This window comes from Stenella coeruleoalba, assembly GCF_951394435.1.
Source record: "Stenella coeruleoalba genome assembly, chromosome: 15".
NCBI classification, from domain to species: Eukaryota; Metazoa; Chordata; class Mammalia; order Artiodactyla; family Delphinidae; genus Stenella; species Stenella coeruleoalba.
The window spans coordinates 66439382-66466150 of record NC_137161.1 but is presented as its reverse complement, the minus strand read 5'-3'; the positions used below and the strand labels follow the sequence as shown (position 1 = coordinate 66466150).

Sequence of the window (26769 nt, the reverse complement as noted above, 5' to 3'; positions counted from 1 at the left end):
ACACAGACTCTGTGTGTGTGTGTGTGTGTGTGTGTGTGTGTGTGTGTGGAGGGAGGCGGGGAATAAAAACTACATTTGCTAATTCTTGTGTTTAGGGAGGGTATTCCAAGTGAAGCCTTCATACAGCTTTGTTCATTCTGCACTGGTGTTATCATTGTGAATGGTACACCTTGTACCCTCATACCTGGATCCCTGAGTCTGATGATCTGACTCCTAAGGATAGGATAACTGGCCTCCTTGGGGCCTGCCTGTTGCTTTGCATCCGCCCCTTCTAAGCCAGAAAGAATTTGGGTGCAAAATGTACTCAGGAAGTGGTCCTAGGATCCTGGTTCCCTAACAGCCTCTGGAAAGGCCCCTTAAGTGCTGTTTTCTGGAAATAAATATCCGTATTTTCTTTTGTTGGTACAATTCCATCAAGAGAAGGAACAGCTACTAGCACTCATTTCCTAAAGTTCTGCTTTTGTGGTTGGCATGTTTTCTGGGCAAAGTGTGACCTAGAACCCCTCTTGCACTAGGTGGAAGGGAGCAGAGGGAGGAGTGACGCCTGCTGGTGTCCGTGCCAGAAGGAGCCCTAGGGACACTCGGTGGCTTGTGCTCTTCTGTCCTGTTTAGATGATACTCTTGTCACTTCCCCTGAAAATTGCTCTCATTTTGCAAATTTTTTTTCCTATGAAAAAGTGAGAGATTGAGAAGCTTGGTAGACGAGTCTGTTTCTAAGTGCATCTGTCAGATATGGCCCCCCACAGTTCCAGGCCCCTTGTACATACCTCTATTTTAATTTTTAGACCTTGGCCACAAGGCTAACTTGTATTCACAGGTCTCAAGGGCAGACCCTCTGGGGTGGCATTGAAGGAGCCACAAAATGGTGAGGGACTATTCCATGGTGACTGAGGCAGGAAGGATGAAGTGTCTGGGGAGCCTGCTGCCCCAGGAACAGGCGGAAACTAGAGCTTCACCTGAGCCTCTGTGGGGCTTGGATGTGTAGCTCAGCTCCGCATGTGCTTCCAGGCTGGAAGTAGGAAACACACCAAGTACAAGCTGGTTTTTCATATATCGTGTATAAAAAAAATCAGAGACTCCAGGTAAGATGGCTGGAACAGCCAGGGGTTGTCTGTGGGACCGCTGCTGGGGAAGATGCCTCGGCTCTGCTCCAGGTCGACCACCAGGTAGGGCTGGGTGTCCCTCAGGGCCTGGAGGAGCAGATCCTTGCAGGTCGGGTTCCAGGCTGGAGCAAAGCTGAAGAGCTTCCTCATCTTGGTAGGATTGGTGCGCTCCGCCCGCACTGCCTGGTACTGCTCCTCTGTCAGGACCTTCCCGTACAGGGCGTCCAGCACCCCATCCACGTCTGTGACCCGCGCAATGAGGGCCGCCCGATGCTGCTCCAGAAAGTGCAGTGCTGGGGCGGGAGGGAGAGAGGGGATGAGCTGGGACCAGGGTGGGTGCTGGAGCCTGTCCCTCTTGAACACTAGGCTTTCTTCAGAAATTGCCCTGAATGCAACCCTAAGCGGTCAGGCTCAAGGTGGGCATGCCACCAGGACCCTACCTATAGTGGGATGGGTTTAACTTTGTCTCCCTTTCTCCTCCCAACCAGGCTTGGGCCCTGGAGGTGTGTGAGTAGGTGGGTGGGGAGGGTTGGCCTAGCTTTGCACTCTCTGGGTGCTCTTGGCCTTGGGACAACAGATTTAGGCTGTGCAGGGGTGCAGTGGGGCGGGGCTGGTGAGGTGCCCAGGTAGGTGAGGTTGGGTGTTGAAGGCTTTACTTGGCTGCTGTCTGGCGAGGGGACTTCATCTCGGTTGGTACGGTTCCAGGGCCTGTAAGAAAATGTTAAGTGGTGTCTCCAAGTCTTTCTGGGGTCAGGGATCTCCTGGTCCGGAAGCCAAGGTCAGTACCAAGCCTCCCCAGCAGGAGAAGCTTTTATTAAAGGGTAGGAGGAACAGGAAGCGAAAGCGCGGGGAGAGGCAAATGTTGGGGTTGGGAGGAGGGTACAGATGAGGGCATACTGGTCTGGACCTCTGCGCGGAGGGTGGAGGAGGTGAGCTCCCCCTTGCCCCAGGTCTCCTGCAGCTGCTCCGCCACCTCCTGCATGCCCATGTCGCGAAGCACGAGCGCCGTGAGGTTGGCACCGTACGCCTCCAGGTAGTAGCTGACGAGCTTGTCGGTGAGGTCCACAGCATCCGTGGGTAGCAGCGTCCCCCGTGGGATGCGTGCATAGCCTTCATGCAGCGGCACTGAAAGCAGCTTCGTCTTGAACTTCTTGAACTCCTCTGCAGTCAGGGTCTCCAGCACATCCAGGATGGCATCACGCATGCACCCCATGGCTCCCGGGGTCCCCCACTGTAGCTCACTTGGGCTGTCTGCCAAGCAGGAGGTCTGCTCTGCGGCGGGACCTGGAACTCTCCGCCTTCTCTCAACTCCGGCCTCTGCCCCAGAACATTGCCCTCGGGTGTAAGGCTCCCGACTATCCCGTTCCTTCCCATCCTCTCCTGGCCATCAGGGGGCGCCCAGATCGCATCCTTTGGCTGGTCTGTGAGGTGGGACCCAGGAGACCGGGTGGAAAAGGGCTCATGGGTGGTGCCTGCCTCTCCAGGCTTGGACTAGCTAGCACACATCAGGAACCTGGTTTATTGGAGCGCTAAGGCTTAGAACTGTGGAATTTTAGAACCCTGAAATCTCCATGTTTCTCTAAACCTTAGCATCCTCTCTGACATGTCATAGAATCAGAGTCATAGAATCCTAACAGCCAGACCATGTAGCTTCCCAAATTCTGGGGAATACTAGGGAGAAATGAGGTGTCAAAAGAGTGTAGGGCTTCCCTGGTGGCGCAGTGGTTGAGAGTCCGCCTGCCGATGCAGGGGATGCGGGTTCGTGCCCTGGTCCGGGAGGATCCCACATGCCGCGAAGCGGCTGGGCCTGTGAGCTATGGCCGCTGAGCCTGTGTGTCCGGAGCCTGTGCTCTGCAATGGGAGAGGCCACAACAGTGAGAGGCCCGCATACGGCAAAAAAAAAAAAAAGAGTGTAGAGGGCTTCCCTGGTGGCGCAGTGGTTGAGTCCACCTGCCGATGCAGGGGACACGGGTTCGTGCCCCGGTCCGGGAAGATCCCACATGCCAGAGCGGCTGGGCCCATGAGCCATGGCCGCTGAGCCTGCACGTCCAGAGCCTGTGTTCCGCAATGGGAGAGGCCACAACAGTGAGAGGCCTGCGTACCGCAAAATATAAAAAATAATTTTAAAAAAAGAGTGTAGAGATAACTGTGTGTGCTTTATCTCTCCAAACCTCAGTTTCGTTAGCTATAAAATGGGGATAATAACACTCACTCTTCCACTTAGTAAATATTCCAACATAACGTGGGCTACCTGATGGTACCTGAGACCTTGACAAATGCTTCCTGGGAGAGCCAGAATTTGGTCCCCCAGAAATTGAATTTCTTGGGAAGTGATGACAAGAGACCCGTGCAATGGTTGAGAAAATTCTTGACTGGAGGGAAAGTCATGGGTAGAGAGCAATTCTGGGGTCAGAGGGCTTGACCCAGAAGAGCAGATGAAAGGTGGTGTGGGATGGCATTGGAGGCCAAGCTGTGCCCAGAATCATTAACTTGCCCTTAACATGGCTGGGAAGGCCCTGCTGGTCTGTCCCTGTGGACCTCACCAGCCTTGTCTTGCACCACACCCTGCCCCCCACTCCACCTCTGAGTTCCAACCACACTGGCCTCTCAGTTCCTCAAATCTGCCAGGCTCCTTTGCTTCTCCAAGCCTTTGCACATGCTGTTCCCTCAGCCTGGAGCTCTCTTCCCTCACTCTTTGCCTGACAAACTCTCAAGACTTTAGGTCTTAAGTTAAATGCTACTTCCTCTGGGAGGAAGTATATTAACGCGTATATGTGAAATCTAGAAAAATGGTACAGATGAACCGGTTTGCAAGGCAGAAATAGAGACACAGATGTAGAGAACGAACGTATGGACACCAAGGGGGGAAAGCAGGGGAGGGGTGGTGGTGGGATGAACTGGGAGATTGGGATTGACATATATACACTAATAAGTATAAAATAGATAGCTAATAAGAACCTGGTGTATAAAAAAAAACAAAATTCCAAAAAAATAATGATAAAGGGATCAATTAACTAAGAGGATACAACATTTATAAATATTTATGTACCCTACCTCAGAGCACCTATATAAAGCAAATATTTAAAGAACTGAAGGGAGAAGTAGACAGCAATACAATAATAGTAGATTCCCATCACCAGCCTCTAAGGCAGTGTGCATACCTGTAGCAATATCCTGCAGCCATGGAATTGCACACTGACAGCTGGGGCCCCCACAGCTGCCTGAGGGCTCAGCTCTGGCCTTATCTCCTGTCGCTGGCCTGCACCACTAGGCTCACCTGCAGCTGTCCCCATAAACTGTGCACCTGCACCCAGCCAGCTAGATCCCCATTAAGCCTCCATTGCTATGCGTGTCTGATGTGAGATCCTGCAGGCACAGAATGTACATACACCAACATCCAGGGCCTCTGAAGCTGCCTGTGTACCCTCACGTGGCCCTGGCCCTTGTTCCTGGCCCTGGCCCCTACCACTGTGTGTGTATCCACAACCAGCCTCTGCTATTACTTAGGCACCAGTTGGTGGTATGTACACACCACCACCAGCTCCATGCCACTGCTGCCTGCCCTTGTGTGTAGCCTCTGGACCTGGAGGCACCACAAGGACCCCAATAGCCCTTGTAGCCATTGCAGATACCCCACTATGCTCACCAAGGACCACATAGTTGTCAATGCTGTGGACCCCTGTGGCCTGACCGAGAGAGACATCATGCCCCTACCCCCCACCCTGGACCCAGAGCCGCCACATGCCCCTGCCCTTGGCAGCCTGCGCCACTAGATACAGAGTCACAACAGACTCCAGCATGCTCCCACCCACAGAAGGTCTTTCATTACCAGAGTCAGTCCATAAAGTCTAGAAGAGGTGACTATTTCTTCAGTTGTGCAGACACCTACACAAGACTACCAGGGTCACAAAGAATTGGGGAAACATGACACCTCCAAAGGAACATAGCAAACTTCCAGTAACTGACCCCAAACAAATGGAGATAGTTTAATTGCCTGGCAAAGGATTCAAAATAATTATTCAGAAGATGTTCAGAGAGCTCAAGAGAACACATAAACAATTTAATGAAATCAGGAAGACAATACAAGAACAAAACGACAGGTTCAACAAGGAGACAAAAAACAATCCCATTCACAAAAGCATCAAAAATAATAAAATACTTAAGGAGTAAATTTAAAGAAGTGAAAGATGTATTCACTGAAAACAAGATATTAATGAAAGAAATTGAATACACAAATAAATGGAAAGCTATCCCATGTTCATGGATCAGAAGAGTTATTGTTAAAATGTTCCTACTGCCCAAAGTCATCTATAGATTAAATGTAATCTCTAGGTTGCCATGGCTAAGGGGTGAGGGAGATGGAGAGAGGTTGGCAAAAAAGTACAAACTTTCAGTTATAAGATGAATAAGTTCTGAGGATCTAATGTAAAACATGGTGACTAGAGTTGATAATACTGTATTGTATAATTGCAATTTGCTAAGAGAGTAAATTGTAAGTGTTCTTACCAAAAAAAGGAGAGGGGGCAACTTTGTGAAGTGATTGATATGCTAATGAACTTGAATGTGGGAATTCTTTCACAAGGTATACATATATCAAATCATCATGTTGTACACTTTAAATATAGTACAATTTTATTTGTCAATTATACCTCAATAAAACTGGGGGAAGAGAAATTAAAGAAGACCTAAATAAATGAAGACAGCCCATGCTCATGAAAAATTCAATATTGTTAGCATTGCAGTACTCCCGAAATTGATCTACAGAGTCAGTCAATTCCCAGCTGCCTTTTTTGCAGAAATGCACACACTGATCCTAAAATTCATATAGAATTGCAGGGAACCCTGGATAGCCAAAAATTTCTTTAAAAAGAAGAACAAAGTTTGAGGTCTCACACTTCCTGATTTCAATACTTTCTACAAAAGCGACAGTAATCAAAGCAGTTTGGTACTGGCATAAGCATAGATATATCTTAATCTAATGAAATAGAATTGAGAATCCAAAAATAAGCCCGTACATCTATGGTCAATTGATTTTCAACGATAAATAACAGTCTTTTGAACAAACAGTGCTTAAACAACTAAATAGGCGTGAGACTGGAAGACAAGAGTACAGCCATTTTTGAAAAGGACCCAGGGAATGACCTTGCGCAAGCAGGCTTCACAGATCCCTTAAAACAAAGTGCCTAAAGCTTTCCAGTTCCCTGAAAGATATAGATAAAGGCCTGGCAGACATTCGCAAGTTGTTTTTGCAGGAGGCAGATCCCCACCAGATGAAAACTGCTGACCGCAAGTGCATAGACCCCCACACCAGTTGACGGTTGATGATTCTTGAAACTTCATCTTGATGCCAACCAATCTGAGAATCGAGCACAAGCTGATCGGGCACCTGCTGCCCCCTCCCTCACACTCGCTTTAAAACCTGTTCCCTGAAAGTCCTTGGGGAGTTGGCACTCTTTTCTGCCTTCTCCCCTGTGCACAAACTATCCTTTTAATAAAAAGCTTTGCTTACCTAAGAGCCTTGTGGGAGTGAAATTTCTATGGTATTGCTGTCCCAGAATCTGGAGAGGGTCTGGTAACAGGCACATGCAAAAGAATAAAGTTGGACTCTTACCTCACAATATATACAAAAATTAATTAAAAATGGATCAAACACCCAAAAGTAAGAGCTAAAACAATAAACTCTTAGAAGAAAACATAGGTAAATCTTCATAACCTGGATTCGGCAATGCATTCTTAGATATGACACCAGAAGAAAATATACATTAATTGGGCTTCATCAAAATCAAAACTTTTGAGCATCAAAGGACAAAAATGTGAAAAGACAAGTCATAGAATGGAAAACATTTTCAAATCATATGTCTGATAAGGATTTCACGTTATGAACGAACAAAGAACTCTTACAACTCAAGAACAAAATGACAAACCAATAAAATAAAGGGCAAAAGGATCTATAGACATTTCTCCAAAGAAATTATACAAATGGCCAACAAGCACATGAAAAGATGCTCAACATAGCTGTTAGGGAAATTTAAACCAAAACCACAATGAGAAACCATTTACCCACTAAGAGGGCTATAATTTTAAACACATTTTAATTTTTTAAACGGAAAGTAAGTGTTGGCAAGAATGTAGAAAACTGGAACCCTCACACACGGCTAGTGGGAATGTAACGTGGTATATAGCAGCTGTGGTAAAGTTTGGCCATTCCTCAAAAAGTTAATCATATAATTACCATATTGTAATAGCGGCCTCCCCAGCCCGAACCCAAACTGTGACGGGCCCTCTCCTCCTCCCTCTCTGGCGCCGGCGGCTGCGCGGTTGGGGCAGGGGCTGCTCCGCTGCTCCTCTCCGCGCTCCGGCTGGGCCTAGCCCACCGGCCTGGCCCCGCACCTGCCGGCCACCCACTGCGCAAGCGGGCAGGAGGGCGGGAGCTCCGCCCTGGGGACACCCGCTCCCAGGCCACGTCATCAGTCATGAACTGACCGGTGAGGCCAGCCGCGGGTTGAGCCCAGGGGGCCCGCCGCCTCAGACAGCGATCCCAGGAAAGGGTGTGTCAACAGCCTCCACGTGGCCACCGGGGTCTCAGCGGCTTCTGCGCCTCGCTTCACCTAGACCTGGAGGACGACGTTGCTGGAGCAACCTGGTACTTCTTCAGACCTGCCGGCTTTCTGGGGTCGCACCTCTCTACTCAGGGTGTGAGACCTGAGAGGCAGGCGCGAGCTGTAGCAGCCCCGCTCAGCCATTGGTCGGTGCCACAGTGGCCCCGCCCCCTCCCCCCTCTGGTATATAAAAGGAGCCCGAATTCGGACTGAGGTAAGGTGGATTTTTGAGACGCTAGTCTGCCGTATTCTCGGTCTGTTAGCTTTCCCATTAAAATCGTTATTCCTTGTTGCAACAACTCCTCTCCCGCTTTATTGGCCTGTTGTGCGATGAGCAGAAGGAGCTTGGGCTTGGTAACAATATGAAACAAGGTTTCTAGGAATGGAAAGCATATGTCAACACAAAAACTTGTACACAGTAGCATTATTCATAATACCCAAAAAGTGGAAACAACCCGAAAGTCCATGAGAATGGATGAACAAAATGTGGTGTTATCCAAAATGTAATACATGACACAACACTCATGAATCTTGAAAATATGCTAAGTGGAAGAAGCCAAACACAAAAGACCATATATTATAATGATTCTATATATAAATGTGATGGAAGAAATTTTCACATATTGAGTTATGAGGCAGTCATTCTAGCTTATACAGGATTTAACTTGAATTTTATGCTAGCTAAAACCGCCTGTTTGTAGCCTATCAAACATACATTGTACATCTGCTGTAATCATTAAAGAAAAGGGTACCTGAAGTAAAGAATGTCCTTTTAAAAAATAAAGATTAAATGCCTCCCTTCCTGGGATGTCAGTGCTACATACTTCTTCGATAAGACTCCCTTCCCAGGTGCCAAGGCCATACTGACTCACTGTATACATGCTGATCTGTTTTTTTTTTTTTTTTTTTTGTGAAATCTTGAAGGAATGTATTCCTGACTTGTTTGGTGTTCTTTGTTCTGATGAGATATAAAACTATGCAGAAAATCATGCTTCTCTGGAGTAGTTCCTCAGAGTTATCTGAGAGACCGTCTCCCGGACGATCATCCTCAATTTGGCTCTAATTGGCTTATTGATTATTTCCATCCACATAAGAAATGCCCAGAATTGGCAAATCCATACAGACAGAAAGCCGATTTGTGGTTGCCAGTGGGTGGAAATACGGGGAATGATGAATGACTGCTCATGAGTACAGGGTTTATCTTAGGGAAGATTAAAATGTTCTGGAATGAGTGGTGACAGTTTCACAGCATTGTGAATGTAATAAAAGCCACTGAATTCTAATACTTTAAAATGGTGAATTTTACCTCAATTTTTTTAAAAAAGAAAAATCCTATGGGATGGGTAAAATGATATTCCTACATAATAGCTGAGATTCAGAGGTCAACTCATTTGTCAAAAGTCAAATTAAAATTAAAGCTGACTGAACCTCCCAAAACCTTCCTTCTAATCACTGTTACAACCAAAATAAAAACAGTTAAAAATTAACTCTAAGTCCCTAGTGGGTTTTTGCGTGTTTGTAGGGAGTTGGGGCGGGGGGGAGGGGCGGGGGGAGGAGAGGAAGCACGCTCTTGGCCTGGAAGGAGGACGAGGGGCGGCGGTAGGCGGAGCATCCCGATTTGGAGGGCTTAGGGAGGAGGAGGAAGGGCGAGGAGGTCCGTACACTCACGGCCGAGGCCTTGGTAACTGCTTCCGCCCCGCCATTGAGGGGCGCCAGTCGAGCGAGCGCGGTACCTCCTTCCAACGCTTTACCCGAGCGCCCCGCCGGCGGCCCCGCGGACAGGTTTGCAGCCTCTTCCCCGCACGGACCCCTCAAAGGCGAGGCCCGACCCCGTACCAGGCGGGCGGGAGAACCCAGCAAGCGCTGCCTCGGCCCCTTTCCCGCCCACGGACCCTGGAGCCCCTACCTTCCGGGCAGCCTGCCGGCTCCTGGCTCGCCCAACCCACCTGTCTCAGGTTTCCCAAATATTTTACCACTTGCTCTTCCTGGCCCACCACACAGTCCCCCACTTCCCGAAGACAGACTAGGAGTGAGAGGAGTGAGACGCTTGCCTTGACATTATTAAAATAATGAAACTACTATTAGTAGTAATGACTTAATAGAAAGAATATTAATAAACTTATTAGTAATGTAACCAGGATGCCTTGCTTGCCTGTTTAAGAGGAAACCAACTCAATAAGCAAGATAAATACTTTAATATGACATTTAGAAATTTTTTCAAAATAAAAAACTTAAAAGTACCATGAGGTGCTATATGGGAGGCTAAAACAAAAGGAAAAATCAGTAATCCTGATCCTAGTTTTATTTAAAATGTTGGTAGTTTCGTTATCATGGAATTTTTTTAGTGTTTTTTTTTTCAATATTACATTAAAAAAAATTTTTTTAGGGGCTTCCTTGGTGGCACAGTGGTTGAGAGTCCGCCTGCCGATGCAGGGGACACGGGTTCGTGCCTTGGTCCGGGAAGATCCCACATGCCGCGGAGCGGCTGGGCCCATGAGCCATGGCCGCTGAGCCTGCGCGTCCGGAGCCTGTGCTCCGCAACGGGAGAGGCCACAGCAGTGAGAGGCCCGCGTATCGCAAAAAAAAAAAAAATCTTCAGTACTGAGTATCTTGAGTTCTGAGTATGTCCCCAAATTTTGCGCTGGAAGTGAGTACTTCAGTCACTGTGCTTGGCTTACCCTAGTGACAGCCCTGCCCTACTGTCAGCTTTAGTGTGGTAGTGGCAGTACGGAAGGGTAGGGAAGTGCAAGTGGCCACCTTCTCCCCAAAGTCTACGGAGGCTTAGCAAGGAACTTCCAGAGGTGCAGGCACAGGGGCCTGTAAACCCTCTAGGCGTGTCATTACTGCTAATAGTAGTTTCATTATTTTAATAATATAAACTAAAAAGCATCAATAATACTTATATAATATAATACTTATTAAACACCTACCAGCTAAACACTTCACAAAATGATTTCATTTATGCCTCACCACAACTCTGGGAGGTTGGTCCTAATATTACTAATACTATCTGATTTTACAGTGCAGGAAACAGGATCAGAGTGGTTAAATCTCTTGTTTAAGGTCATCCAGCATGTACAGTGGCAGAACTAGGATTCAAATCCAAACTGGCTGAGCAGAGAGCCTTTACTTGGGAATCACAAAGTACAAAGTTCCTAATCCTCTACCTGGAAATGACTTGGGGATTTCATCTCCAAAGCATTAGAACTCCAATAAAAACCTTAGAAACAAATTGAGATGTTAGGATATCTGCTCGTACAATGTATCACATCAATGAGTTAAAAAAAACAATATGATAATTTCCATGGAAGCTCCTTGTAAACTAAGCCTAGAAAGGTATTTATTTACATGTTATACAAAAGTATGCTAACTCCATAGCCCAGCCAAGTGGTGTAGCACCAGCAACCCCCTTCCCTCTGGACAATTTGGGCCAATGTTTGTTGTACACTGGTTAATCTGCTGTCAGTCCACAGTGCAAAACAGCTTCTAACCTATATTCTTGATCATTGATCTTCAGTTGGCCACCAGACCTGTGCTGCTCCCCTGGAATTCCTACCAGCCTCCCCAGAACCACTGCTGCTACCACCAGGCTGGGAAGGAGGAAGAAGGCTGCCCTCCCCTTTTATGATGACTTCTTTCCAGACCCTTGAGCTAAAACCAGACCACCATGTTTGGCAGCTAAAACTTTGCTGAGGACCTGGGTGATATCACCCAAAGCCATATGAGGAAGATGATTTGAGGTGACTCACAGACCTACTGTCTTTTGAATAATCATACATTTATTTTGATGCAAATTCAAAATGATTGAAATAGCATATTAAACTACAATAGCAGGCTCATTTTGCTCCTAGTGAAGCTAAAAAGAGTAGTAAAAATTTTAACACAATATATTTAAAGTAAATAATAAAAGATCTCAAGGAGGTATTAGGGCTTCAACAGAACATGGCAGTTGGACTCATAGCATATGTGATCACCTAAGAATTCCCTTCTACCTGCCCAGGTTGTACAACTTCTGACCCTAATCAGATATTGCATATTGCATAACTTTCATTTTGGAAAGGCTCTGGTTACTTGGGACCAGTTAGTTCCCTGGGCCTCCAGTCCCAACAGAATTAATTCAATCAAGACCAATTTTCCCAGCGCTACTTTAGTGAGGGCCTGGGTGATGGTACGCAAAGCTTTATAAAGAACACGATTTGAGGTGATTTACAGACTAGTCCTGTTCCTACAGGATTTGCTAGAAACAAATACAAAAGCTTTCTACTTGACCAGGGCTCAATTTTTAAATACACAATGGAAACAAACAAAAAACCATCTGGCTTTCCTATTTCATTTCTCTTTTAGTTGGTGAGTATTTGGTTTTGCTTTTTTTCCCTCAAGAATAATGAGACACACTGCTGTTTTCTTTATACCTCTGTCATTTTTTAAACCCAGTAATTGTTACATCATAATAATTATAACAACACAAATAATGAGCCGTAAACACTTCCGTAATCCCAGCAGCCCTGGGCCTGCATTTCTAAGGATGGTGAACTGAAGAAACAAATTTGTGTAATTGAAATAAGCTTTTCCAACCACCGCCACATCGTCTCTGTGTTTTGATGATACAAGAGGTTTTCATTTATTATGTGGCTACTCTGTGCCAAGCACTGTGCTAAGTACATTACATGTGATTTATTATTTCATTGGTACATATTTTGACACTTACTACACTGTCTTTCATTATGATGTGACCATTTCCTAAGAAGTGCCCTATGTAGCTCCCAGTGAAAATATCAGGGGAGCACAACTTACGCACTGGAGTCTCCTGACCTGTCTCCCAGGCTACGCTCTTGCTCCTTTGTTTCACCCTCTGCATTGGTACAAGACCCTTCTATCTAAATGTTTAATCTCTTTAACCATGTAATTCCCTTCCAAAGAATCACCCTCTTAGCTGCTTGACTTCAAGAAGCATCCCAGTTTTACGTCTTGGTGCTCCTAGATATCAGTCCCTGGTTCCAGTCCAACTCTGTCCTCAAGGAGGAGACAACATTCCTTCCACCCCTGGGTTTAACCTGGCCCGAAATGCCCTCTTACACCCTTTCTGCCAATGTAGCCTAATGGCTAGGAGTAGAGTTCTGGAGTCTCACTTCAAGGGCAGATCCCAACTCCTCTGCTGACATGACATCTTATGCATTTGGCGATTTGTGACTAAGGCCATTATATCTTGTCCTGGGAACTTCCTCCTTTTCTAAAGGTGAAGGTTAGTTCAATTAATTAGCCCAGGAGAATACTGTGCACTCGAAGCGGTCAACAGCCCGGGATCTGGGGGGGGGGGGGGGGGGGGGGGGGGGAAGGGGTTGGGGTGGGAGCGAGGTTGGGATAAGAGACTCCAGATGGGGACAGAATTGAAAGGAAAATGTTTTTTAATAACCTTCTATCTCCTTTCATCTAAGAGCTCCTAAAAAGCAGGCAATAATTTAAGAAATAAGGGAGCCCATCATTGTTTGCCCCCATCTCCCTCTGTCTCCTCTTTCCCAGGCAGCAGGACCTAGACAGCAAATAGAGGCGTTGGGGGGAGGGAAGAAGGTAGGGCGCCAAAGTAACATGTTTTGCAAGGAATGTGACTATAGCTAACTACAGGAATTGAGAAAGTGGAGCCAAGAATACTAACTCCCAGCCAGCCCGCCGCGTCAACTCCAATCTCGGGGAACCTGTGTCTGGAGCGGACCCAGCTCGCCCACCCCTGCGGATGGGGGTTGGAGGAAACCAGATTTGCTCCGCCCCCGGAGCTGGGCGGTGACCTGTAGGCGGCAGCGCGCCCTGGGCGCTCTCGCACAGGGCACAGCGCTGGAAGCGCGGATCCCCTTGAGCTCGCGGAGGTAGAAGGCCCGCGACGACATGAGCTCTGTGCCAGCGTTCCTGAGCGCGGCAGATGTGCAGGACCACCTCCGCAGCTCTAGCCTACTCATCCCGCCTCTGGAGGCGGCTCTGGCCAACTTCTCCAGCGGCCCCGAAGGAGGGGTCATGCAGCCGGTGCGCACCGTGGTGCCCGTGGCCAAACACAGTGGGTGAGTGAGGAAGGCCGGGCCAGGGTCTGGAGAAACTGGAAAGGAGGAAGAGGAGGGGTGAGAATGGAAGCAGCGGGAGGAAGGAAGGGAGGGCTTACCTAACCACTGCTAATAACAGCTCCCACCTGATTTTTGCAACCCACTGTGTCAAGTGGGCGCTTTACAGGAATTACCTTGTTTAATTCACTCCATATATAGGTAGGTATTGATGCAACATTTACTGATGGGAAAACCGAGACTCAGAGAGGTGAAGTGAAGTACCCAGGGTTACGCAGCTAGTAAGTGGCAGAACTGGGGTGACTTTTCTCATCCAGAGCCGGATTCTTGAACGTACTCAGCATACTGCCAAAGGGAATGGCAGACGGATGGGGGTGGGAGGTGGGCGAGGGAGAAGGCCAGTAGGGCATTGAGGGAGGAAAGAGAAAGGAAGGGACATGAGGACTTGATAGGATACCTCAGCATTGATCGGAAGGGGTTGAAGCTGCTCCCTCTCTTCTTGTAGTTTCCTGGGGGTCATGCCCGCCTACAGTGCAGCAGAGGACGCCCTGACCACCAAGTTGGTCACCTTCTATGAGGGCCACAGCACCACCTCCACTGTCCCCTCCCATCAGGCCACTGTGCTACTCTTCCAGCCGAGCGATGGCTCCCTTCTGGCGGTGAGCAACTCCCTGGCCAGGGGTGGGTCAGGGCCCCTGTGCACAGAGCTAGGCTCAGAAGTTAGTTCTCTGTCGACCAGGGGGAGTTTTGAGTGTGACCACCCATGACCCTCTCTGAGTGACTGGATGCCAGTGACAGTGAAGGTTATCTGTGACTGTGTATCTGATTCCAGAACTGCCTAAGGATGCATAACCCAGCACCAGAGCCCACTGCTGCTTTAAGTGTGTGACAGTGTGGAAGGAATAATCTCGTCATTCTTGTGATGTTCTTGTCCTCTACCGGTTACTCCAGATATACAGCTTGCACAAACCCAGTAGCCAAGGAAACGTTTATTTAGTGAATCTCTGCAATGTGGAGTTACGTGAGTTACAGACTAGGGGTGCTCTCTAATACCTGGGAGTTTTTTTCTAAGGGATACACAACGACCTGTTTTAACATTTAATGGTAATATCAAAAAATAGTAGTAGTCCAAATGTATTAAGCACCTTGTGTGCGTCAGGCACTGTTCTAAATACTTTGTATGTGTTAATTCTCTTAATACTTAGAACCACTCTGAGGTAAGTAAATTTATTACCTCCATTTTGCAGATGAGAAAACTGAGTCATAGAGCAGCTATGCCAAACTTACCAAAATTTCCATAGCTCATAGTGGCATGGATGGACTTCACACCTACTCTGTGTAAGTCCAAGGCCTATACTGTCTTAAGACTATGCTCTCTACTGCCTTTCTCACTGCTGTTGACTGAGCACTTATCATGTACCAGGCAGGAGAAATTGGTCTCATTCAATCCTGACAACACTCCTCTGTGGGAGTGTTTATTACACCCTCACCTCCCCACCTGCTTTCTTTGGAGGTTCCTGAGGCTCAGAGCATCAGAGTCACTTTGCTTGAGGTCACACAACTGGTTAGTGAAAGTGCTTTTTGCCCTCCAGCCTGGCGCTGAGGCCAGCCGGTTGAGTCCTCATCAGGGACGGACTCCTTAATCCAAACCGCCCCTGGATCCTTAGACTCTCCTTCTCAGAATTTCTGGTTCCCCAAGGAAGCTGCCCATTTATTCCTCCCCTGAAAAGAGTCTGTAGCTCTTCCCAGTCTCTGCTCATCCAATGGAAATGGCATCCATACTACCTACCAACAGTGCTTCCCCAGGAAACCGGGACCACCTCAGGCTTTGGAACTCAATGACAAGGCCTGAGATTCTTCCTGAATTCGATCAGTAGCCAAGCAACTCACTTCCTTGTCCATAAAATGAGAATACTCATACTACTTGGCGAGGACCAATTGAGATGATTAATATAAACAGAGAACAGTGCAAAGGATGGGAGTTATTACTGGCAAGGCGTAATTCAGAATCACCTGGGGAGCTTTTAAAAACAACAGTGTCTGGGTCCCATCCCTAGTGTTCAGATTCAGTCAACCTAAGGGTCATGTCTGGGCATCTGTATCTTCACAAACCTCCCCACATGTGCAGGAGGAGTTGAGAGCCACTGAGATAGAGTTTCAGGGCCCTTGCACGGATGTCAAGTGACTTACTCTTATTCCTGAAGTTTCTCCTTAATTTGATGTTTTGAGAATCCCAGGGCAAGTAAAGCAAATGGGCAATTCTTGAGGGCTCGCCATATGCTAGATGTTTTCACGTATGCCAGTGCATTTAATCTTCACAAAAACCCTCTGAGTGGTTGCCGTTATCTTTATTTTTACAGGTGGGAAACCGGTGCTTAAAGATTAAGATGTTTTTTCAAAGTTGTATTTCTTATAAGTGGAGGGATTGTATCCAGGCAAAGCATTCTCTTTATAGAATATTATGATGCTTCCTAGGGCTAACGCTTTTAGAGCGTCTTCTCTCTGCTTAAGTGGTGGATAGGGGTGCCCCTTGTTCACTGTCTCTCCTTTCCTCCAAGGTCATGGATGGAAATATCATAACTGCAAAGAGAACAGCTGCAGTGTCTGCCATCGCCACCAAGGTGAGATTAGTGCCTGGCTGTGCTGAGCTGGTGGGTGGGATTGAGTGTCTCAAGTTTGAATGTCTAAGGTAGAAGTGAGGAACTCATTTGGAACTTCTTTGGACATAGCTGGAACTTCATATGCCAAATATGGGATGTCAGCTGAGCACAGTGATTCACGAAATGATTGGCTACCATTTAATGAGCCCAAGATTCCAGGTACCTCACATGTGCTATTCCTGATCTTCACACCAACCTTGCAAAGTAGATATGATTATCTCCATTTGCCAGGTATAAGGAATGTGGCTCAGAGAGGTTGTGTGAGTTGATCAGGGTCACACAGCTAACAAGTGGCAGAGCAAGAATTTAAAACTTGACCTCTCTGACTCCCAGGACTGCTTTCTTTCCCCTCTACCACACTGCTCCTGGCACATCAGTGTGGTTGCCCCATAGGCTAGAGTCAGTACTGCATACGAAGCAGAGGAGGAGATAAACAGATCCAAGCCACACAGATGTATCCATTCAGCAAGTATTGACTGAGATCCTACTACATATCAGGCACTGTTCTAAATGTCAGAGATGTGGTAGTGCACGAAACAGAGTTACATGCAGAGGGGAGGTGAGACAATAAATAAAATAAAAAGTAAAATACATAGTATGATTTGCTAAAAAAAATAATTAACCAACAGCAAACCCCTTTTGAGTTTACTAATAGGCTAGGACTTGCTTTAAAAAAATAACACGCCCACCCCCACCACCAGCTAGAAGGATGAAAATAAAGCAGAATTGAGAGCACTGGGAAGGGGTGATATTTTAAATTATAGAGGAAAGACCTCACTGGGAAGGTGATATTTGAGTAAAGACTGAAAAAGAAGTGAGTGAGTGAAACAGGAAGAGGGGAGGAGCTCTCCAGGCAGAAGGAAAAGCAAGTGATAGAGGTGATGATATTTCTAAGCATCCTACAAGGGCATCCTACAAGAAGAACAGTATTTTTAGAGGCTAGGGCTAAGAAGACGAGGTATCTGTAGGAACAGTTAAAGGCTGGAACCTTTCACATTAAAGGTCTGGGAATGCTGGTTTATGAGGCCTAAGCATAAAGGAAATGTGGGGTCTATCGGAGGGTTGGAGGAGCAGAGACCAGGTGTTCAAATTGTGAGTGTGTTAAGGTCTTCTAAACACATGATGGGGAGGGAAGACTGTGGGGATAAATCTGGTAATTATATAGGAAGGGAGTAGACTACAGTGTGCAGCTTGATGAACTGGCTTTGAAAAATTATATGCAGACCCAGTTCAGATTGAAATGATCAAGGGACTCTGAAGTATGTTCCCTGGTAACTTAGGAACAGAGGGACTCTAACCATACTGCCCTACATTTGAAAAGGACTTTGATCTTTTCCAAAATAATTTCCAAACCATTGTTTGATTTATTTTTGGATTTCTGGGAGGAAGGCAGAGCAAGTATTACTGGCCTCATTTTGTGCAGAAGGAAATGGAGTCTAGGGTTTCCTGTAGTCAGACAACCCAGGTAGCTGTGGGTCTTCTCGTCCCAGATCAGTAGTTTCCAACCCAGGCTACGCAGCAGCAGCAGCATCTGGGGAATTTTTTTTTTTTAATTCAGATTCCCAAAACCACTGAATTGAAATCGCTGAGGGTAGGGCCTAAGAAACTAGGTGTTTTGGTTTTTTATGGTATCTGGTTGATTCTGATGATCAACCAGGTTAATTCTTCTATCAGAGGTTAAAGGTTACTTTACAGGATACTGCAACAATTTCTGAAGCCCACGTGTACTTCCAAGAATAGATTCTATTAACTGAGAACAGAAAAAAAAATTTAGTTAAGGAAAAATTACATAATTCTCCTTATTGGACAGGAGCATAAGATTACTAGTCTTGTGGATATTGTCATTTTGAAAACTTTTCAAATCAAGGTTCTTTGAACTATAGTTGACGGCACAAAATGCTATCTCTCCTTCTGCAGCTACAGGAGACATCATCTCTAATCACCTGCCAATATTTGAGGCTCCTTTCTGCAAGTGATTAATAATTAAGAATACTTTCATTTTTAAGGTTGCACTCCAGAATCTCAATAATTAGCACTGTAAGAAAGAGCAGCCCCAAGGAGCTCAATTTTTATTAAATGAAATAGAGGAAAGGCAGGAGATGGTCTTATTTAATATGGATGGTTTGAGGAGCAAGTGTTGTCATCCCTCAATGCCAGTTGTTCTTAACTGAAAACAATTTGGCCAGCTGCCCCAGAGACAATTAGCAATGTCTGGAGATAGTTTTGGTTGTCGCAACTGAGGACATAGGGGGTGCTAATGGACAGAACCAGGGATGCTTCTCAACATCCTATAATGCACAAGACAGCCCACCCACCTGCCAACAAAGAATTATCCAGCCCAAATATCAGTAGTGCTGAGGTCAAGAAACCCCGCTCTGTTTCTCATAGGTAATGGTAGATATGTGCCAATTCTGTGCAAATAAGACTGTCTCTGTTTTCCCGGGGCTTACATACCAGTACAGGAAAATAAATTTGTAAACAAACAAGTGCTATGAAGTGGTGAAATCTATCAGGGTGGTCAGAAAGACTTTACTGGAGAGTTGATCAGAGAACCTCACTCACAAATAAAGACACACATACACCCTTAGCAGGTGCCACAAATGCCAGCTCTACATCCCTCTTTAAAGGAAGACGGAGGCTGAGTCAGGATCAACAGAGAGTGGGCACAGCAAATATAGCTGAGAACCTAGGCTCGCAAGGATTCATAGATTCCAGAAGCAACTAACAGCTCTCAGAAGTAGGTGTGGCTTATCATGCCCCTGAGATAGGGTAGCACAGCAGAAAGCAAGTGGGCTTTGGAGAATGAAAGATGTGGTGTTAGAGCCTCACTGTGCCATTCAGTAGTCATAGGGCCCTGAGCAAGTTACTTAACCTCTCTGGACCTCAATTTCTTTATCTGTGAGAGGAGGATAACAATGGGAGTATCTAGCTCATAGGGTCAATTGTCTGGGCTAAATGAGATCATGAGGCTTAAGCACTGGCAAATGTTAGGTACCCAATGAAGGCTCCTTCCCTCCCTCCCCACTCTGTGGAAACGGAAATACACAATGACATCTCCTTGATTGCCTGAGAGGTCTTGAAGTTCACCTGATTCTCAAACTGTATTTGATCTTCTCCTGGCTACTAGAGTCTCCCTTGACCTTTTCTATCTCATTTCTCTCAAATAGTTTTTGAAACCCCCCAGCAGTGAAGTGTTGTGTATCCTTGGAGCTGGCGTCCAGGCTTATAGCCATTATGAGGTCTTCACAGAGCAGTTCTCCTTTAAGGAGGTAGGTCCAGGGAGGGTTGTGGAGGAAGTAGCAGTGACCTTTCTCTGTACTCCTTTGTTACAGTGTGGGTTATGCTGAAATTGTCAGGTTGAGAGTCCCACCATCTAGACCATTCTTTTTTTTAATATAAATTTATTTATTATTGGTTGCATTGGGTCTTTGTTGTGGTGCACGGGCTTCTCATTGTGGTGGAGTCTCTTGTTGCAGAGCAGAGGCTCTAGGTGCGCGGGCTTCAGCATTGTGGCGCACAGGCTTAGTTGCTCTGTGGTATGTGGGATCTTCCCAGACCAGGGATCGAACCCGTGTCCCCTGCATTGGCAGGTGGATTCTTAACCACTGCACCACCAGGGAAGTCCCTAGACCATTCTTTTTTTTTTTTTTTTTTGCTGTACGCGGGCCTCTCACTGCTGTGGCCTCTCCCGTTGCGGAGCACAGGCTCCAGACGCGCAGGCTCAGCAGCCATGGCTCATGGGCCCAGCCACTCCGCGGCATGAGGGATCCTCCCAGACCCGAGCAGGAACCCGCGTCCCCTGCATCGGCCGGCGGACCCTCAACCACTGCGCCACCAGGGAAGCCCCCTAGACCATTCTTTTAACAATTTGCCCAGAAGTCCCACTGGACGTGAAGAGTTGGGGGAAAGGCCTGAATCACCCCCTCCAGTTTCTCAGTTTGCAGGGTATGCCGAAGTACGCAGAGAGCCTACTCGGTTACTTAAAGGATTGTGTCATATCCATTACATACATTCAGGTGTTCTTTTGGCCCTTTCTATTTTCTCTTAGGAGAATCTGGGGTCCTTAAGTATTTCTCTTAGGAGAATCTGGGGTCCTTAAGTATTCAGGCTTAGGGATCCAGGAGCTGGGAATGAGGCCTAGAGAGCAGGAGGCCACAGCATGCCTTCTGCAGCCTAGATGTTAGTCTACTTTTCCCCATTCTGGCTGGCTCACACTTCCTATTATTTTTGATACATTTGATGCTACTTTTATTTTATTTTTTTCTATGTGTGTGAGAGGGGTGGGGTATATTTAAGGTATGATTTCTTGTGATAAAAATAATACTTCTGCTTTGAGAAATGAAGACTGTAATGAAGAAAACAAAAGAAAAATTCCCTTTTATCTGTTTTCAAAGACAAGTAGTTAACATTTCCAATCTCTCATCTGCTTCTTGTAACATAGTTGTATGGTTTTTCTCTGCTTTTTTAATTAAAGTATAATTGACATACGACATCTTATTAGTTTCAGGTGTACATTGTAGTGATTTGATATTTATATACATTTCGAAATGGTCACCATGATAAGTCTAGTTACCATCTGTCACCATACAAAGTTATTACAATATTATTGACTATATTCTCCATGCTGCACATTATATCCCCATGACTTAATTATTTTGAAACTGGAAGTTTGTACCTGTTAATCCCCTTCACCTGTTTTACCCATCCCCCAACCCTCCCCCCTCTGGAAATCACCACAAGTGGTTTATTTATTTATTTAACTTATTTATTTATTTAACATCTTTATTGAGGTATATTTTTTAACATCTTTATTGGAGGTTATTTATTTATTTTACAATGGTGTGTTAGTTCCTGCTGTATAACAAAGTGAATCAGCTATATGTATACATATATCCCCATATCCCCTCCCTCTTGCGTCTCCCTCCCTCCCTCCCTCCCCCTCCCCTCTAGGTGGACACAAAACACCGAGCTTATCTCTCTGTGCTATGCAGGTGCTTCCCTAGCTATCTCTTTTACATTTGGTACTGTATATATGTCAATGTTGCTCTTTCACTTTGTCCCAGCTTACCCTTCCCCCTCCCCGTGTCCTCAAGTCCATTCTCTACATCTGTGTCTTTATTCCTGTCCTGCCCCTAAGTTCTTCAGAACCTTTTTTTTTTTTTTAGATCCCATATATATGGTTTAGCATAAAGTATTTGTCTTTCTCTGTCTGACTTACTTCACTCTGTATGACAGACTCTAGGTCCATCCACCTCACTACAAATAACTCAATTTCGTTTCTTTTTATGGCTGAGTAATATTCCATTGTATATATGTGCCACATCTTCTGTATCTATTCATCTGTTGATGGACACTTAGGTTGCTTCCATGTCCTGGCTATTGTAAATTAATAGCCAGGACACAATGCTGCAGTGAACATTGTGGTACATGTCTCTTTTTGAATTATGGTTTTCTCAGGGTATGTGCCCAGTAGTGGATTGCTGGGTCATATGGTAGCTCTATTTTGAGTTTTTTACGGGAACCTCCATACTGTTTTCCATAGTGGCTTATCAATTTACATTCCCACCAACAGTGCAAGAGGGTTCCCTTTTCTCCACACCCTCTCTAGCATTTGTTGTTTGTGGACTTTTTGATGATGGCCATTCTGACTGGTGTGAGGTGATACTTCATTGTACTTTTGATTTGCATTTCTCTAATAATTAGCGATGTTGAGCATCTTTTCATGTGCTTTTTGGCCATCTGTATGTCTTCCTGGGGAAATGTCTATTTAGATCTTCTGCCCATTTTTTAATTGGGTTGTTTGTTTTTTTGATATTGAGCTGCATGAGCTGCTTGTATATTTTGGAGATTAATCCTATGCTGGTCACTTCGTTTGCAAATATTTTCTCCCATTCTGTGGGTTGTCTTTTCGTTTTGTTTATGGTTTACTTTCATGTGCAAAAGCTTTTAAGTTTAATTAGGTACCATTTGTTTATTTTTGTTTTTTTCATTACTCTAGGAAGTGGATTCAAAAAGTTATTGCTGTGATTTATATCAAAAAGTTTTCTGCCTATGTTTTCCTCTAAGAGTTTTATAGTATCTGGTCTTAAATTTAGGTCTTTATCCATTTTGAGTTTATTTTTGTGTATGGTGCTAGAGAATGTTCTAATTTCATTTTTTTACATGTAGCTGCCCAGTTTTCCCAGCACCGCTTATTGAAGAGACTGTCTTTTCTCCATTGTGTATTCTTGCCTCCTTTGTCAGAGATTAATTGACCATAGGTCTGTGCATAGTCGTCATGCCGAGGGAAATGGAGGTGATATCTTATTGTGGTTTTGATTTGCATTTCCCTATGTTCCAGTGGCGTTGAGCATCTTTTCATGTGTCTGTTGCCCATTGGTATGCCTTCTTTGGAAAAATATTTATTCAGGTCCTCTGCCCATTTTAAAATAAGGTTGCTTTATTTTTTAATATTAAATTTTATAATTTCTTTGTATATTTTGAATATTAACCTCTTAAAGATTTAATCATGTTAGATATACACAGTTGTATATACTGTATTTTCACTGAATGTTGTAATACCACTTTTCCACATTACTTAATTTTTGTATGGTATTTCATATTTTTCTATCAAGCAAGATGGTATAGTTAACCATTCTCTTATAAATGGACATATTGTATTGTTTTTCACCTTAGTTAATGAACTTACTCAGACATAACATTTATTTCCATATTTATTATATTTCCTTATGAGAGATTCTTTAGGCCTTATTTTCAGTTGAAGGCTGACAGCTGCCACCACAGACATCAAAATCTGTTAAGCAAGCTAGCAAGTCCCCACCTCCTGGTGATGCCAGTGACGCACCCTCTCCCACCAGCGCTTCCCAGGAATCTAACTGTAGCTATTACTCTTGGCCTTCTACTCTGCTGCACCATTCACTCCTGAAACCCTTCCAGATTTTAATTCCCTACATATCCTTCGGAGATCAACTATTCCAAGCACAGCCCTGCACATCCTGTTTGTGAATCTCATCCCTGTTATGACTCCTTTACAGACTCCCAAACATAAACTGTGAGTTTGATGCTGACTTTGCCTGTTATCATTTGCATTTTACAGACATGAAAACTTAGGCTGAATGAAGTTAAATATACTTCAGAAACAGTAAGTGACAGCAAGGATTGATTCTAAGCCTGTTTAGCTCCAGAACTTGCTCTGCTAATCATTAAGCTATATAGTAGCTATTAAGCTACTGAGGCTGTGTGTCCCAAGCTAGAAGTGAAAAACTTCCCCCCTTCTTGAAAGGGGAATGGGATAGAGAAAGGTCATTTTCAAATATCTGGCCCAGACAAATGTACATTCGCCATACGGAATGATTTAAATAACTACAGCCCTAACCCCAGAGTGGTTCAACTTTTCCTTGCACCCCTGGGCTTAATGAAACATAAACAGCCAGATAATCATGGCACCAATGTCCCTCTTGTTACCCCCAATGAAGGTGAGGATATGGAACCGCACCAAAGAAAATGCAGAGAAGTTTGCGAACACAGTGCAAGGAGAGGTACGGGTCTGTTCATCGGTACAGGAGGCTGTGACCGGGGCAGATGTGATCATCACAGTCACCATGGCAACGGAGCCCATTTTGTTTGGTGAATGGGTGAAGCCCGGGGCTCACATCAATGGTAAGCAGAGTGGCTCCATGAGCCTTGGGTGGCCAGACTCTCCCTTGGCTGGACCAAGGGGGCTGCATCTGCAGAGCTGTTTTACTCATGCAAAATGCTTGAGCGTTTTAATGGCCTCAGAAACATTTGAGTTCTGAAAAAAATGATACTCCAAAATATGAAACAAAAATCACAAACCTGAAACTAATAAATTTAATTAAAGTTTTATAAAGTGTATCATTATAGCAAATGATCAATTATAGCTCAGTTCTTAAATGTTATGAAATTTAAATTACAAAAGCCAAATGACTCGCTTGTTCTTTAACAACACTTGGAATTACAAAAACAAATCTTTTAAAATTACAACACCAAAGACATTTAATGTGACATGTGGGTGCTTTTTAATATGTGGGATAGGATGGTTGGGACTCTAAACATAGGAGTTCCTGGGGCCTTTGAAGATCCTCAAATGGCCCTGGGGGTTATAACAAGATCTGGTCTATATTGAATACTTACTATTGCAGGTGCTGTTCTAAATTCTTTGTATGTACTATATCACTGAATCCTCACAACAACCATATGAAGTAGGAGCTATTATTATCATGACCCCCATTTTACAGGTAGGTAAACCAAGGCATGGAAAGGTTAAGAAACTTGCCCAAAGTCAGAGGTTCTTAGAGGCAAAACTGGGATTTGAACTGAGGTAATACACCCTCAGAGCCCAAGATCTTAAATGATACCCTATGTTATCTTTCAATAAGAAGACTGGATTCTGATGAGCAAACAATTGAAGACTCAAGAATTTAAACCTGGTATCAGTGCCCCATGTTTTAGTGACAAGCACATAGTGTGAACTCAAAATCTAAAATGTCTGCACACACGTGCAAGGGCCAAGTTCATTCACAAATATGTATTGAATCCCTACCATGTGTCAGGCACTGTTCTAGATGCTGAGGATGCCACAGTAAACCAGCAATCAAGATCACTGCTTTCCCGCTGGTTACATTCCAGAGAAGGGAGGTAGACAACAAGTAAACAAATAGATGAGCTAGATAGTTCCAGCTGAAGATAAGTTCTATAAAGGAAACAAAACGTGGTATGATTGAGGAATGGGCCATAGCAAATTGAAGGTCTCAGCCTGTGTGGGACTGGTATTATGAATGTGGGTCCAGGGGGTAGGTCTTACTCTTCATAAAGCCAGACTCGAACAGTAAGACCATTTCTGGAACGACTTAGGGAATCAAGAGAAACCAGTTCTTGGTGAAATGGACAAGAGCTGAATCTTCAGCAAGACTGACTTGATATTTTTTCAGCTTTTTCTTTTTTTTTTTTCCAGCTTAAAACAGCACATACGTATTATCTCAGTTTCTGTGGTTAGGAGTCTGGGCATGGGTTAGCTAAGTCCTCTGCTCACACAAGGATGAAATCAAGGTGTTGTTCAGGCGGCAGTCTTATCCAGAGCCCGGAGTCTTCTTCCCAGCCCACATGGTCATGGCAGGTTCCTTGTGTTGTAGGACAAAGGTGCCCTTTTCCTTGGGGCTGCTCTCAGCTCCTAGAGGCTGTCCACATTCCTTTTCATGTGGACGCTCCACCTTCAAAGCCAACAACAGAGACTATCCCTCATGTTGGATCCCTGTCACACTTTGAGTCTCTCTCCAGGAAGGAGAGTCAAGCCATCTCATATCTTTCCCTAGCCTAAAGACGAAATTGGTTTATGTATTCACAGAGGCATTAAATATACTTAAGTATGTTGTAAGTGCAGTCAACAGGGAAACACCAACCACAGATTTTACTTACTTTACAGCTTGGCTAAAGATACGCCCAATTCCAACCTCCCCTGCACGTCCCTCATCCTATCCCTGCAGCCCAACAGCCAGCGTCTGACCCTCACCCATTCTCGCCCCACTGCAGGAAGGCCAAGGCCCAGCCCGAGTCAAGCCCCTCCCTTTGCTACCCGGACCATCTCCATCAGCCTGAGTGGCCTTATGCAGCCCTTCGAGAACTCACCCTGCCTCCAGATTGGGGGCAACAAGAGCAATCAGAAGAGGTGGCTTGAGAAGCTAGGGTTTTTCCCACCAGCTTATGATTTATTTATGAGCTTCATTAGTTGGTGCTTCTGTTCTATAGAACTTCTCACACAAACAGCCTTCAAGATGGACATTTTTACACCACTCTCTTTGAAAATTAGAGTGAGGGAGAACAGCAGGAGAGGGAACAAGTAGAGAAAACTGGATGGCAGTGAGAGAAGGCTTGTAAATGCTGCCTTATATTTGTATAAAGCTTTATAGCAGTTTCCAAAGACTGGCTGGCATGGGCCGGATCCAGCCAGCAGATGTGTTTTTTTCAGACCATAGAGTGTTCTGAAAATCAAGAACTAACACATGCAAAGAGATTTCCTGCTTCTCTTTTAAAAAAGGAGCAGGGATAGGGGAGGCTTTCTAACAGTGGCCCTGCATTCTCACATGGCAACAATTAGCTTGAGCTGAACAGTAACTGTCCGCTTTAGAAGGGTCTGCTTTCTTCTCTGTACCTCAGTCTCCACCATTTCCAATCCACTTCCTCTGACCAGTTCTGCTCATTTTCATTACCTTCCTGGCCCTGCAGGCATCTGGTTGCAGCCTCTGCGTATTCCTGTGTTCCAGCGCCAGGAGTCACGATTCCTTGGATTCATCATTATGGTTCTGGGCTCTGCAGAGGATGTGAAACCTTGGTGCCAGGGTGC

At 45.3% G+C, this 26769-nt stretch overlaps 2 protein-coding genes across 3 annotated transcripts in view; one reads left to right on the top strand and one right to left on the bottom strand.

Annotated features, from left to right (window-relative positions):
• Positions 1-1046: 1046 nt before the first annotated feature.
• Positions 1047-2316, bottom strand: LOC307198501 (apoptosis-associated speck-like protein containing a CARD; the record flags this gene model as incomplete). Its single annotated transcript, XM_079945467.1, has 2 exons — positions 1047-1396; positions 2001-2316. The coding sequence occupies 2 exons, from the start codon at positions 2314-2316 to the stop codon at positions 1047-1049; spliced, it is 666 nt and encodes a 221-aa protein (XP_079801593.1).
• Positions 2317-13512: 11196 nt separating this feature from the next.
• Positions 13513-26769, top strand: part of CRYM (crystallin mu) — a 17205-nt gene continuing 3948 nt past the window's right edge. Inside the window, exons 1-5 of one of the 2 annotated variants that reach the window (XM_079946076.1) lie at positions 13513-13752; positions 14255-14408; positions 16308-16370; positions 19577-19678; positions 23885-24068. In XM_079946076.1, the coding sequence (XP_079802202.1) occupies positions 13583-13752; positions 14255-14408; positions 16308-16370; positions 19577-19678; positions 23885-24068 (673 nt within the window). In that variant the 5' untranslated portion in view covers positions 13513-13582. The remainder of the gene's footprint in view (positions 13753-14254; positions 14409-16307; positions 16371-19576; positions 19679-23884; positions 24069-26769) is intronic. The other variant, XM_079946077.1, reaches the window with a different exon arrangement.